Source organism: Lucilia sericata, unplaced genomic scaffold (genome assembly GCF_015586225.1).
Source record: "Lucilia sericata isolate MDLA Ls3-8-SP2 unplaced genomic scaffold, ASM1558622v1 Contig000862F_arrow, whole genome shotgun sequence".
NCBI classification, from domain to species: domain Eukaryota; kingdom Metazoa; phylum Arthropoda; class Insecta; order Diptera; family Calliphoridae; genus Lucilia; species Lucilia sericata.
The window spans coordinates 44682-59698 of NW_023994853.1; the positions used below are offsets into that span (position 1 = coordinate 44682).

At 31.7% G+C, this 15017-nt stretch overlaps 1 protein-coding gene across 2 annotated transcripts; it reads left to right on the forward strand.

The window, feature by feature from the left end:
• The first annotated feature begins 672 nt into the window (after nucleotides 1–672).
• LOC119608633 (ER degradation-enhancing alpha-mannosidase-like protein 3) lies at nucleotides 673–12083 on the forward strand. Of its 2 annotated transcripts, XM_037963124.1 has the most exons (8): nucleotides 673–1206; nucleotides 1320–1690; nucleotides 1759–1905; nucleotides 4666–5084; nucleotides 5146–5940; nucleotides 6004–6266; nucleotides 6472–6570; nucleotides 9427–9984. In XM_037963124.1, exons 2-8 carry the CDS (start codon nucleotides 1467–1469, stop codon nucleotides 9982–9984), a joined length of 2505 nt encoding a protein of 834 aa, XP_037819052.1. In that variant the 5' UTR covers nucleotides 673–1206; nucleotides 1320–1466. The 2 variants fall into 2 exon arrangements, with proteins under 2 accessions (XP_037819052.1, XP_037819053.1); XM_037963125.1 differs by having other exon boundaries at nucleotides 1195–1690; nucleotides 9427–12083.
• The last annotated feature ends 2934 nt before the right edge of the window (nucleotides 12084–15017 follow it).

Here is a 15017-nt window from a genome sequence, read left to right on the forward strand (position 1 = left end):
AGTTATTAACGATGAATTCATTTCCGGGAATATGTACCTTTGTATGGGGGCTATGGGAAATCTTGAATCGATTGTCACAATTTTGAACGTAATTAATCCCTGGATGATAAAAATAATGTGTGACTAAATTCATCGAATTATCTTCGGTAGTTTCTGAGAAAACTACTCAAGAATTAGGAAAAAAACTTAATTTTTTTCGAGGTAGTCTGAAATTTTTACTCATAACTTTTAAAGTTGTCAACCGATTTTGCTGATTTTTAATACCAAACTGCTTAGGACAACAATGAATATTCTCAGTGAATTTGGTTGATTTTATTTGCTTAGTTTTAACGTGAGCGTGTTTTAACCAGACAGACAGACGGACAGACGGACATAGCTAAATCGACTCAGAATTTTATAAGGACCCAGAATATATATACTTTGTTGGGTCTCAGATGAATATTTCTTGGTGTTACACACGGAATGACAAACTTATATATACCCTCTATCACCACTGATGGTGGTGGAGGGTATAATTATCATAACTCTCACCAAATATGATAACACAATGGAAATCGCTATAATATCTGTAAAACGCTAAAATAATAAAAATTTTCTCTACATTTGACAAACAATACGCATTATTGACAACACTTTAACAGAACTAGTTGAGTTGTCATTAGAAAAGTAAAAATATAACATTTTTCTTTAGAGAAAAAATTCATAAAATTACCAAAAATTAATAATTATTTTAATATAAAATTATTAAAAACATAAAATTAAACATATAATAATACGAAAATCCATCAAAATGACTAAATTTTCGTGCTGACAAAGCAATAAAAAAGGAAAGAAATTCTCCAAAAGTGACACACTTGTAAAAGAAAGAAAAAAACCAAGACTTCAGCGGCAGAGAGAAAATCTATGCAAAAAAATAAAGAAAAAATGACGGCAAAGTTTATTAAAAATATTTACTAAATAAAACTTTTTGTGGGGCCAAGAAATAGATTAAAATTTGTGATAAAACCACCAAAAGTTTTTAAATGAAAAAGATGTATGTGGCAAAAATATGAAAATGAAAAATAGTGATTAAATAAAAAACAAATGTGTTTTTCCTTTTTTCTTGCTTTGTTGCCTTGTTCTTAATTAAACAATTTAAATTAACATAAATGTATAATTAATTAATTTACAACAGTTATACTTCAGCAAAATGCTTATAAAATAATGGTATATAACAATATTTTAATAAAATGTATAAATTCAAAAGAAAAATTGTATTAAACTTACTAACAACAAAAAACAACAACAATTATTAAAGTTATTTTTTTACAAAAAAAAAGTTGAAATAAAACACGTTCAAAGTGAAGGTCAATGCAACTACCAATAATTAATACACGCAAAAAAATTAAAAACATAATAAACTTAAAATAAGTGTTTTAAACGAAAGTGCAAGTGTAAAACATTACGTTAATAAATTAACAAAAATCATGCCAAATTTTTTGAAATCTTGGGGCGTTACTAGTTGCCAAAACTCCCTTAACATATCAGCGTTAAGATTAACAACACCAATTACTACTACTACTACTTCCGTCATGTTGCCCTTGAAATTTTTAATTTCCATAATTATGGCCTTAGGCCTTTTTACCGCCTTGGTGTTAGGTGAAACCATTCCAACACAAAATATGTCAAATAAAGAACGTGAAGCTTTAAGGTAATAATTTAGTTAAACTTATTAATAAACTATATTTATAATTTGTTTATTTTTTTAATCATTTATAGAGAAGAAGCTCGTGATATGTTTTATCATGCTTATCATGCCTATATGGATAATGCCTATCCAGCAGATGAATTAATGCCCTTATCCTGTAAGGGTAGATATCGAGGTGTTACACCCTCACGTGGTGATATGGATGATATATTGGGAAAGTAAGTTTTGAATATTCTTGATCCTTAGGATTTTAATGTTGTGTGTGTGTCAGTGAAGTTATAAACCGTTTTTTAACAGCATCAGAAAAACTGCTGTTATTTGCAGAGCTAATAACATTGTAACATTTTATATTGTTTACGTTAGCAAAGACAACAACCATTCTTACTTTGTTTATTGAGCCGCAAGCTGACTGTTATTGTTACAGACTAGAATATACACTCATTTGATGTCGAGAGAAATTGTCTAAATTACTAAATTTTTATACCATGAACCTGACCGAGAAATAGTTTATGAACTAGACTATATACTAGATTATGAATTGGACTATAAACTAGATTACGAACTGATATGAAATGATACTAGAACTAGACTGGGTATTAAACTAAACTGATCTATGAACTTGAATATGACTAGAACTAGACTATAAACTAGCATATTCCAATTCTATTATAATTGAGTTCTAATTCAGTTCTAGTTTAGTTCTAGTTCAGTTCTAGTTCAGTTGTAGTTCAATTCTAGTTTAGTTCTAGTTCAGTTTAATTCAGTTCTAGTTCAGTTCTAGTTCAGTACTAGTTCAGTTCTAGTTCAGTTCTAGTCAGTTCTAGTTCAGTTCTAGTTCAGTTCTAGTTCAGTTCTAGTTCAGTTCTAGTTCAGTTCTAGTTCAGTTCTAGTTCAGTTCTATTTCAGTTCTATTTCAGTTCTAGTTCAGTTTCTAGTTCAGTTCTAGTTCAGTTCTAGTTCAGTTCTAGTTCAGTTCTAGTTCAGTTCTAGTTCAGTTCTAGTTCAGTTCTAGTTCAGTTCTAGTTCAGTTCTGGTTCAGTTCTAGTTCAGTTCTGGTTCAGTGCTGAATCAGTTCAGTTCTAGTTCAGTCAAGTTCAGTTCTAGTTCAGTTCTATTTCATTTCTAGTTCAGTTCCAGTTCAATTCTAATTCAGTTCTAGTCAGTTCTAGCTCAGTTCTAGTTCAGTTCTAGTTCAGTTCTAGTTCAGTTCTAGTTCAGTTCTAGTCAGTTCTAGTTCAGTTCTAGTTCAGTTCTAGTTCAGTTCTAGTTCAGTTCTAGTTCAGTTCTAGTTCAGTTCTAGTTCAGTTCTAGTTCAGTTCTAGTTCAGTTCAGTTCTAGTTCAGTTCTAGTTCAGTTCTAGTTCAGTTCTAGTTCAGTTCTAGTTCAGTTCTAGTTCAGTTCTAGTTCAGTTCTAGTTCAGTTCTAGTTCAGTTCTAGTTCAGTTCTAGTTCAGTTCTAGTTCAGTTCTAGTTCAGTTCTAGTTCAGTTCTAGTTCAGTTCTAGTTCAGTTCTAGTTCAGTTCTAGTTCAGTTCTAGTTCAGTTCTAGTTCAGTTCTAGTTCAGTTCTAGTTCAGTTCTAGTTCAGTTCTAGTTCAGTTCTAGTTCAGTTTAGTTCAGTTCTAGTTCAGTTCTAGTTCAGTTCTAGTTCAGTTCTAGTTCAGTTCTAGTTCAGTTCTAGTTCAGTTCTAGTTCAGTTCTAGTTCAGTTCTAGTTCAGTTCTAGTTCAGTTCTAGTTCAGTTCTAGTTCAGTTCTAGTTCAGTTCTAGTTCAGTTCTAGTTCAGTTCTAGTTCAGTTCTAGTTCAGTTCTAGTTCAGTTCTAGTTCATTCTAGTTTAGTTCTAGTTCAGTTCTAGTTCAGTTCTAGTTCAGTTCTAGTTCAGTTCTAGTTCAGTTCTAGTTCAGTTCTAGTTCAGTTCTAGTTCAGTTCTAGTTCAGTTCTAGTTCAGTTCTAGTTCAGTTCAGTTCAGTTTCTAGTTCAGTTCTAGTTCAGTTCTAGTTCAGTTCTAGTTCAGTTCTAGTTCAGTTCTAGTTCAGTTCTAGTTCAGTTCTAGTTTAGTTCTAGTTCAGTTCTAGTTCAGTTCTAGTTCAGTTCTAGTTCAGTTCTAGTTCAGTTCTAGTTCAGTTCTAGTTCAGTTCTAGTTCAGTTCTAGTTCAATTCTAGTTCTAGTTCAGTTCTAGTTCAGTTCTAGCTCAGTTTTAGTTCAGTTCTAGTTCAGTTCTAGCTCAGTTTTAGTTCAGTTCTAGTTCAGTTCTAGTTCAGTTCTAGTTCAGTTCTAGTTCAGTTCTAGTTCAGTTCTAGTTCAGTTCTAGTTCAGTTCTAGTTCAGTCAGTTCTAGTTCAGTTCTAGTTCAGTTCTAGTTCAGTTCTAGTTCAGTTCTAGTTCAGTTCTAGTTCAGTTCTAGTTCAGTTCTAGTTCAGTTCTAGTTCAGTTCTAGTTCAGTTCTAGTTCAGTTCTAGTTCAGTTCTAGTTCAGTTCTAGTCAGTTCTAGTTCAGTTCTAGTTCAGTTCTAGTTCAGTTCTAGTTCAGTTCTAGTTCAGTTCTAGTTCAGTTCTAGTTCAGTTCTAGTTCAGTTCTAGTTCAGTTCTAATTCAGTTCTAGTTCAGTTCTAGTTCAGTTCTAGTTCAGTTCTAGTTCAGTTCTAGTTCAGTTCTAGTTCAGTTCTAGTTCAGTTCTAGTTCAGTTCTAGTTCAGTTCTAGTTCTAGTTCAGTTCTAGTTCAATTCTTGTTCAGTTTTAGTTCTAGAATGCACTTTGATATTATTATTTATTAAGGATTTCCTCTCTCTTTAAATTTATTGCAACAACCACGTATGTCTTTTAGAATCAATTGTTTTCATTTTTAAGTGTCCAGATAAGATTTCTTGTACCAACATTTGATTACTTATATGATACTCGTAACATTCTAGCGCAGCATTTTTTTAATTATATACTCTTATAAAGTAGATAAGAAATAACTTAAATGTTTGTTTTATTTTTAGCTTTTCTATGACTTTAGTTGATACACTCGATACTTTAGTTCTATTAGGAGATTTTGCTGAATTTGAACATGGCGTTAAACTGGTTATACGCGATGTCCAATTTGATAGTGATATTATTGTATCGGTTTTTGAAACCAATATACGTATGATGGGTGGTCTACTATCGGCCCATATATTAGCTGAATATGTACAAAAGAAGGCACAAGTAATGCCCTGGTATAAGGGAGAACTGTTGGAGATGGCCCGAGATTTGGGTTATCGTTTATTGCCAGCATTTAATACCTCAACGGGTATACCACATGCTAGGGTGAATTTACGTTATGGCATGAAAGATGAACAGTTGAAGAAATCAAGGGAAACGTGTACCGCATGCGCGGGTACTATACTATTGGAATTTGCAGCTTTGTCAAGATTAACGGGTGAGTTGTAAAGTGGTGGTGTGAGGTTAAGGAAATATGTAATAAATTGGTTTTCATTTAGGTGATCCTATATTCGAGGTTAGAGCTCATGCTGCCATGGATGCCTTATGGAAATTGCGTCATCGGGGGTCTGATCTTATGGGCACTGTTTTAAATGTTCACTCTGGCGATTGGGTGCGTCGTGATTCAGGCGTTGGTGCTGGCATAGATTCCTATTATGAATACCTTTTCAAATCCTATGTGCTTTTGGGTGATGACAAATATTTAGCACGTTTTAATCGTCACTACAATGCTGTCATGAAATATGTTAGTGAAGGACCCATGCTCTTAGATGTTCTAATGCATCGTCCTCATGCCAAATCTCGCAACTTTATGGATGCTTTATTAGCCTTTTGGCCGGGTTTGCAAGTTTTATCGGGTGACCTTAAACCGGCGGTACAAACACATGAAATGTTATATCAGGTCATGCAAATGCATACCTTCATACCAGAAGCATTTACCATAGATTTTCAAATACACTGGGGTCAACATCATCTAAGACCGGAATTTATAGAATCAACCTATTTCTTATATCGTGCCACAGGAGATCATCATTATCTGCAGGTGGGTAAGAAGGCCTTAAAAGCTTTACAACAATACGCTAAGGTACCCTGCGGTTATGCTGCTGTCAATGATGTGCGTACGGGTAAACATGAAGATCGTATGGACTCGTTTGTTTTGTCTGAAACCTTTAAATATCTCTATTTACTATTTACGGAACCGCAAGACTTAATACTAAATGTCGATGAATTTGTTTTCACAACTGAAGCTCATTTACTGCCACTATCTCTAGCCCAATTGGGCAATTCCACTTACAGTAAGTTTATCTACTTAAGTTTACTTTAACTATTTATTTTAATCGATTTTCCTTATCATAAAGATTTCCGTCAATCGGAGGAACATAATGTCTTGGATTTCATGCGCACCTGTCCCTCTTCGAATAAGCTTTTTCCTGAGAAAGTACGCAAGCCGTTACGAAACTTCATTTCCGGTTCGTGTCCGCGTACACCGTCGACGAAACGTTTACGGGCATTGGACTTTCAAGCAAGTAATGCTGATCATTTACGAGCTGTTTATGACATGGGCATTACAATGGTTTCATTAGGCGATGGCAAGGTGCGACTGTTTCATAGTTTTTATAATGTGAGTTATCATTTTCACTTTTCTTTTTAGTTTTTTTTTTTTTTTTTGTAGATTTCTCTCTCTTTCTCTGGTACTTTTATTACTTTGTTGTAGTTATGTTTATTTTTAAATTTAACTTATTATTTTGTTTGTAATATTTGCTTTTTAATATTTGTTAAGTATTTTTATTAAAATTTTCTTAAATTTATTTTTAACTATAATTTAGGCTAAATCTCCCGAAGATGGTGAAATGGGTCTGTTATTTATGCAGGAAATGTTGGAATTAACTAAACTACAATCGGTGAATCAGTTGGCACAATTACAGGTAAATGCTTCATATCTAGTATAGTCTAGTATATAGCCTAGTCTATAGTCTAGTCTAAAGTCTATTCTATAGTGAAGTCTATAATCTAGTCTATAGTCTAGTCTACAGTCTAGTCTACATTCTAGTCTTTAGTCTAGTCTATAGTTTAGTCTATAGTCTAGTCTATAGTCTAGTCTATAGTCTAGTCTATAGTCTAGTCTACAGTCTAGTCTACAGTCTAGTCTAGTCTATAGTCTAGTATAGTCTATAGTCTAGTCTATAGTCTAGTCTATAGTCTAGTCTATAGTCTAGTCTATAGTCTAGTCTGTAGTCTAGTCTATAGTCTAGTCTATAGTCTAGTCTATAGTCTAGTCTATAGCCTAGTCTGTAGTCTAGTCTATAGTCTAGTCTATAGTCTAGTCTAGTCTAGTCTAGTCTATAGTCTAGTCTATAGTCTAGTCTATAGTCTAGTCTATAGTCTAGTCTGTAGTCTAGTCTAGTCCATAGTCTAGTCTATAGTCTAGTCTATAGTCTAGTCTATAGTCTAGTCTATAGTCTAGTCTATAGTCTAGTCTATAGTCTAGTCTATAGTCTAGTCTATAGTCTAGTCTATAGTCTAGTCTATAGTCTAGTCTATAGTCTAGTCTATAGTCTAGTCTATAGTCTTGTCTATAGTCTAGTCTATAGTCCTTGTCTATAGTCTAGTCTATAGTCTAATCTATAGTCTAGTCTATAGTCTTAGCTCTATAATCTAGTCTATAGTAATCAAGTCTAATCAGTCTATTCTATAGTCTAGTCTATAGTCTAGTCTATAGTCTAGTCTATAATCTAGTCTAGTCTACAATCAAGTCAACAGTATATTCTATAGTCTAGTCTAGTAGTCTATAGTCTAGTCTATAGTCTAGTCTATAGTCTAGTCTATAGTCTAGTCTATAGTCTAGTCTATAGTCTAGTCTATAGTCTAGTCTATAGTCTAGTCTATAGTCTAGTCTATAGTCTAGTCTATAGTCTAGTCTATAGTCTAGTCTATAGTCTAGTCTATAGTCTAGTCTATAGTCTAGTCTATAGTCTAGTCTATAGTCTAGTCTATAGTCTAGTCTATAGTCTAGTCTATAGTCTAGTCTATAGTCTAGTCTATAGTCTAGTCTATAGTCTAGTCTATAGTCTAGTCTATAGTCTAGTCTATAGTCTAGTCTATAGTCTAGTCTATAGTCTAGTCTATAGTCTAGTCTATAGTCTAGTCTATAGTCTAGTCTATAGTCTAGTCTATAGTCTAGTCTATAGTCTAGTCTATAGTCTAGTCTATAGTCTAGTCTATAGTCTAGTCTATAGTCTAGTCTATAGTCTAGTCTATAGTCTAGTCTATAGTCTAGTCTATAGTCTAGTCTATAGTCTAGTCTATAGTCTAGTCTATAGTCTAGTCTATAGTCTAGTCTATAGTCTAGTCTATAGTCTAGTCTATAGTCTAGTCTATAGTCTAGTCTATAGTCTAGTCTCTAGTCTAGTCTTAGTCTAGTCTATAGTCTAGCTATAGTCTAGTCTATAGTCTAGTATAGTCTAGTCTATAGTCTAGTCTATAGTCTAGTCTATAGTCTAGTCTATAGTCTAGTCTATAGTCTAGTCTATAGTCTAGTCTATAGTCTAGTCTATAGTCTAGTCTATAGTCTAGTCTATAGTCTAGTCTATAGTCTAGTCTATAGTCTAGTCTATAGTCTAGTCTATAGTCTAGTCTATAGTCTAGTCTATAGTCTAGTCTATAGTCTAGCCTATAGTCTAGTCTATATTCTTGTCTATACTCTAGTCTATAGTCTAGGCTATAGTCTAGTCTATAGTCTACTCTATAGTCTACTCTATAGTCTTGTCTATAGTCTAGTCTATAGTCTAGTCTATAGTCTAGTCTATACTCTAGTCTATAGTCTACTTTATAGTCTTGTCTATAGTCTAGTCTATAGTCTTGTCTATAGTCTAGTCTATAGTCTACTCTATAGTCTTGTCTATAGTCTAGTCTATAGTCTAGTCTATAGTCTAGTCTATAGTCTACTCTATAGTCTAGTCTATAGTCTAGTCTATAGTCTATAGTCTAGTCTATAGTCTAGTCTATAGTCTAGTCTATAGTCTAGTCTATAGTTTAGTCTATAGTCTAGTCTATAGTCTAGTCTATAGTCTAGCCTATAGTCTAGTCTATAGTCTAGTCTATAGTCTAGTCTATAGTCTAGTCTATAGTCTAGTCTATAGTCTAGTCTATAGTCTAGTCTATAGTCTAGTCTATAGTGTAGTCTTTAGTCTAGTCTATAGTCTAGTCTATAGTCTAGTCTATAGTCTAGTCTATAGTCTAGTCTATAGTCTAGTCTATAGTCTAGTCTATAGTCTAGTCTATAGTCTAGTCTAGTCTAGTCTATAGTCTAGTCTATAGTCTAGTCCATAGTCTAGTCTATAGTCTAGTCTATAGTCTAGTCTATAGTCTAGTCTATAGTCTAGTCTATAGTCTAGTCTATAGTCTAGTCTATAGTCTAGTCTATAGTCTAGTCTATAGTCTAGTCTATAGTCTAGTCTATAGTCTAGTCTATAGTCTAGTCTATAGTCTAGTCTATAGTCTAGTCTATAGTCTAGTATATAGTCTAGTCTATAGTCTAGTCTATAGTCTAGTCTATAGTCTAGTCTATAGTCTAGTCTATAGTCTAGTCTATAGTCTAGTCTATAGTCTAGTCTATAGTCTAGTCTATAGTCTAGTCTATAGTCTAGTCTATAGTCTATTCTATAGTCTAGTCTATAGTCTAGTCTAGTCTATAGTCTGGTTCATAGTCTAGTCCATAGTCTAGTGTACAGTCTAGACAATCCCAATCAATTCAATTTAAATTTGTTTTTTTACTTCCGCAGGCTGTTGCTTACACCGTCGATGACAAATCAACCGAATGGACCGCCCTAATGGCTGGACCATCACACTTTACACCCGAATTAGTAGACGATGAATTTGTTGAGGGTGAAATTATTATGTCCGAACCCCTAAGAGCCTGCACCGATACCCTAAAAAATGCCGAACAAGTACGTGGCAAAATCCTAGTAGCGGAGCGCGGTGAATGTACGTTTGTAAGTAAAGCACGTTTAGCACAAAAGTCGGGTGCTTTAGCGTTAATTGTCTGTGATAATGTACCCGGTTCATCGGGTGAAACACAACCCATGTTTGCTATGTCTGGTGATGGCAATAACGACGTTAAAATCCCTGTTGTTTTCATGTATTCACAAGAATTTACGAAACTTTCAACGGTTATGCAAAGAAAACCACATTTGAAGGTAAGATTAATGCAAATGATAGAATTTAAACGTTGGCAATTGGCGAAAGAAACTAAAGCGAATGAGACGAGCACAGAGACAACAACAACAACGACTACAGCAACGACGCCTACTAAAAAAACGAAACCTGATAAAGAATTGTAGTGATTACTTTAAATATTTTAAATTCTTATAAATATATTTTTTTTTGTTTAGGTAATTAATTTGGAAAATAACTATTAATACAACCTATACATATATCATTATTAATTATAGTTATTATACATATATAGCGGGGGATTATATGCAATGTTCTCCATCTTAGATTTGGATGAAAAAGGCGAATTTGTTAGAATATTTTGTTTTTGTTTAGCTGCAAAATAAGTTATCTTAGCAAGTTTGGACATGATTAACAAGAATCCGTCAAAATATTTGAAATCGTTTGCCTCTATTTGAAATGTCAGCTATTTTCTTAAAAATCGGTCAAAATATTTGCCATCGTCTGAAAGGTTTTCGAGATATCAAAATATTTGATCATTTTCAGTTGCAAAATAAGTTATCTTAGAAATTTTGGGAACGCTAAACGCGAGTATCCGTTAAAACATTTAAAATCGTTTGGATATTGAAATACTTTAAAATTCCTTCCTGGATATTGAAATTCCTTTAATTTTGATTTTGTTTAGTGGCAAAATAAGTTATCTCTGAATTATTGAACATGCTAAAAAAAGAATTCTTTCGAATATTTGAAATCATATGGATATTTTTCGAGTTATCAGCTGTTTTATTGCAAATCCGTTGAAATGCTTTATAATAAAGTTATTTTTAATTCTATTTAGTGTCAAAATGAGTTGTCTTAGAAATTTTGCACATTATAAACGGGAATTCGTTCAAATATTTGAAATCGTTTGGATATTTTTCGGGATATTAGTTGTTTTATTGCAAATTAATTTAAATACCTTAAAATTCTTATAATTTTGATTATGTTTAGAGGCAAAATAAGTTATCTTTTTAATTTTGAACATGCTAAACGAGAATCTATCAAATTATTTAAAATCTTTTGGATTGTTTACCTGATAACCGCTGTTTAGTTGCAAATCTGTTGAAATATATTAAAATTCAAGTAATTTTGATTATGTTTAGATGCAAAATAAGTTATCTTAGTAATTTTGCACATGCAAAACGAAAATTCAAGTATTTTTGATTATGTTTAGTTGCAAAATGAGTTATCTTAGTAAGTTTAGACATTCTCAACAAGAATCTTTCAACTTTTTTCTTAAAATGCAACTATTTTAAATTTTGTTTAGTAGCAAAATAAGTTATCTTAGTAATTTTTAACATCCTAAACAACAATCCGTTGAAATATTTGAATTCGCGATTATCATTTTCGAGTTATCACTCGATTTATATCAAATCTGTTCAAAAGCTTTAAAATTTGTTTAGTTTAGTGACAAAAGAAGTTATCTTAGAAATTTAGCACATACTAAACTAAAATTCATGTATTTTTGATTTTGTTTAGTTGCAAAATAAGTTATGTGAGTAAGTTTAGACATTCTCAACAAGAATCTGTCAAAATTTTTTGGATTTTTCACGAGATATTAGCATTTTTTGTTGAAATGCTTTAAAATTCAACTATTTGTAATTGCGTTTAGTAGCAAAATAAGTTATCTTAGTAATTTTGACGATTCTAAACAAAAATCCGTTGAAATATTAGAATACGCGTGCATCGTTTTCGAGATATCACGCGATTTTTATCAAATCTGTTGAAATGCTTTCAAATCGTTCAATTTTGATTATGTTTAGTTGCAAAACAAGTTATCTTAGTAATTTTGAACATGCTAAACGAAAATTCAAATATTTGTGATTATGTTTAGTTGCAAAATAAGTTATCTTAGTAAGTTTAGACATTCTCAACAAGAATCTGTCAACATTTTTTGGATTTTTCACGAGATATTAGCATTTTTTGTTAAAATGCTTTAAAATTCAACTATTTGTAATTGCGTTTAGTAGCAAAATAAGTTATCTTAGTAATTTTGACGATTCTAAACAAAAATCCGTTGAAATATTAGAATACGCGTGCATCGTTTTCGAGATATCACGCGATTTTTATCAAATCTGTTGAAATGCTTTCAAATCGTTCAATTTTGATTATGTTTAGTTGCAAAACAAGTTATCTTAGAAAATTTTTGACATTCTAAACGAAAACTCAAATATTTGTGATTATGTTTAGTTGCGAAATAAGTTATCTTATTTATTTTGGACATTCTCAACAAGAATTTGTCAAAATTTTTTGGATTTTTCACGAGATATTAGCTTTTTTGTTGATTGCGTTTAGTAGCAAAATAAGTTATCTTAGTAATTTTCATGATTCTAAACAAAAATCCGTTGAAATATTAGAATACGCGTGCATCGTTTTCGAGATATCACGCGATTTATATCAAATCTATTGAAATGCTTTAAAATTAGTTTATTTTGGTTTATATTTAGTGGCAAAATAAGTTATCTTAATAATTTTAATATTCTAAACAAGAATTCATATAAAATATTTAAAATTATTTGCATAATTTTCAAGATATCATGCGATTTATTTCAATTCCGTTGGAATGCTTCAAAATTGCATGTAAGATAGAGAGGTTTGTATATTAGTCCCCCGATGTATATATATATTTTTTTATTTTTTAAATATGTTTTCCTTATATATAATTTGTTTTGATTTTGTACTATAACAACAAACGTGATCTTATAATGAATAAACACAAACAAAATTTATTAAGTTTAATAACTATTTTTCTTTGTTTTTTCTTTAAAAGAAAACTGAAAACCTGCAATATAGAATTATTTCGCAAAGGTTTTATAAGGCGTAAAATGGATTACATTTTCATAAGAAACGATATTTTAACGCTAATGCCTATAAATGTGATATATATTTTTGTATATAACGCATTAATATGTTTTTTTTTACAGAATTAAATGTGTTTTAAGAAAAAAATATTTCTTCCAATATTTTATATTGTGGAAAATGTTTTTTGTATAAAAAATAGGCAAATAGTTGAAAATTTTGAAAAAGCTTTCTAAAAATCTACTTTCCTCCTTCCATTTGTTATTATTTTTTAAATATTTGTTTTTATTTCTAAAATTGCTAACAATCAAGCTGAGCTAATTACTTTATAGTATCCAAGTAGTTAATCTAGTAATGGCTGACTGCCTTATTATTTCTTTTATAATTATAAATTGTTTCTATTCCTTTTTCACTTAAATTTAATAAAAAATATATTATTTTTGTAAATGATTAAACTTGTAAATTTAACTTTAATAAACAAGAAAAATTTCAAATTCTACTTATTACTAAATTAGTAACTAAATACTATTAAAGAATTATAAAAAAAAAAGAAGAAGCGTAGTTGTAAATTGTATACTTTTTTTTAAAAAATTTGAAAGAATGCAAAAAAGTGTGAAATTTAATGAAAAAAAAAAAACTATTAGAAAATATATTATGTACATTAGGCTTATTATATAACATATGTTATAAGAGAAATTTATAATAAAACTGAAACAAGAATTTAATTTTAAAAAACAGAAAAGCATTTTTTTTATTTACGGCGAAAATTTTAACTTGATTCAACCACACAACTCTCGTCGTGGGATGTTACTACCTCAGAAACTGCAGCGGACTTTTATTGAAAAAAATTATATTTTTTTAAATTAAAAAAAAGTGCGAAAAGTTTATTTAAAAAAACTTAGAAAACTCACCAACAACCGCCAACAGCAGAAAGGACAACCTCAGCAGCAGTGTGAAAATGTCAAAATGATGTCTGTCCTGCACGGCCAAATATTGTCCACATAGAGCGACATCTGTATCAACCGAAAGTTTTTTCCGCAGGGAAAATTTTGGCAAATTTTGCTCAAACTTCTCGTGATCATGGCGTTGGTTCAGCAATACTACCTCTCCTGACCCCTTCCTGGCAACTAACAATAACTACTGGATATTTGGCCTAGAAATCGCTAATGTACATATAATTCCGTCAATTAATAGCTTTGGGGGTGGTAATCCTCATAGCACATCTTTTGCAAGAAAATAACACAATGATACTTTATTTGCATATGCAATCAGATTAACAGTTCCATCAACGAAGAGTTCTAGTTCACTTTTAGCTTAGTTTAAATTCAGTTCTGGCTCTGTTCTAGTTCAGTTCTAGTTCGGTTCTAGTTCTGCATTAGTTTTGTTTTGGTTCTTTTCTTTATCAGTTCTAGTTAAGTTCTAATTCAGTTATATCTAGTTCAGTTCTAGTTTAGTTCTAGTTCAGTTCTGGTTCTGTTCTAGTTCAGATCAAGATCAATTCTAGTTGAGTTTTATTTAAGTTCTATTTTAGTTCAAGTTCAGTTCAGTTTTAGTTCAGTTCTAGTTCAGTTCTGGTTCAGTTCTAGTTCAGTTATAGTTCAGTTCTAGTTCAGTTCAAGTTCAGTTCCAGCTCAGTTCTAGCTCAGTTCTAGTTCAGTTCTAGTTCAGTTCTAGTTCAGTTCTAGTTCAGTACAAGTTCAGTTCTAGTTCAGTTCTAGTTCAGTTTTAGTTCAGTTCTAGTTCAGTTCTGGTTCAGTTCTAGTTCAGTTCTAGTTCAGTTCTAGTTTAGTTCTAGGTCAGTTTTAGTTCAGGAGTAGTTCAGGTGTAGTTCAGTTCTAGTTCAGTTCTAGTGCAGCCCTAGTTTTGTTCTAGTTCTGTTCTAGTTCCGTTCTGTTCCAGTTCTGTTCTAGTTCGGTTATAATTCTGTTCTAGTTCTGTTCTAGTTCGTTCTAGTTCTGTTCTAGTTCAGTTCTAGTTCAGTTCTAGTTCAGTTCTAGTTTAATTCTAGTTCTGTTCTAGTTCAGTTCTAGTTCAGTTCTAGTTCTGTTCTAGTTCTGTTCTAGTTCTGTTCTAGTTCTGTTCTAGTTCTGTTCTAGTTCTGTTCTAGTTCGTTCTAGTTCGTTCTAGTTCTGTTCTAGTTCAGTACTAGTTCAGTTCTAGTTTAGTTCTAGTTCAGTTCTAGTTCAGTTCTAGTTCTGTTCCAGTTCAGTTCTAGTTCTATTCCAGTTCTGTTCTAGTTCTGTAATAGTTCGTTCTAGTTCTGTTCTATTCTAGTTCTGTTCTAGTTCTGTTCTAGTTCTGTTCTAGTTCTGTTCTAGTTCTGTTTCTAGTTCTGTTCTAGTTCTGTTCTAGTTCTGTTCTA

Coding starts and splice junctions, on each gene's coding strand:
- LOC119608633 (XM_037963124.1), top strand. CDS start 1,467: ATGCCAAATTTTTTGAAATCTTGGGGCGTTACTAGTTGCCAAAACTCC. Junction 1,691..1,758: donor AAAGAACGTGAAGCTTTAAG/GTAATAATTTAG, acceptor AATCATTTATAG/AGAAGAAGCTCGTGATATGT. Junction 6,267..6,471: donor TGTTTCATAGTTTTTATAAT/GTGAGTTATCAT, acceptor ACTATAATTTAG/GCTAAATCTCCCGAAGATGG.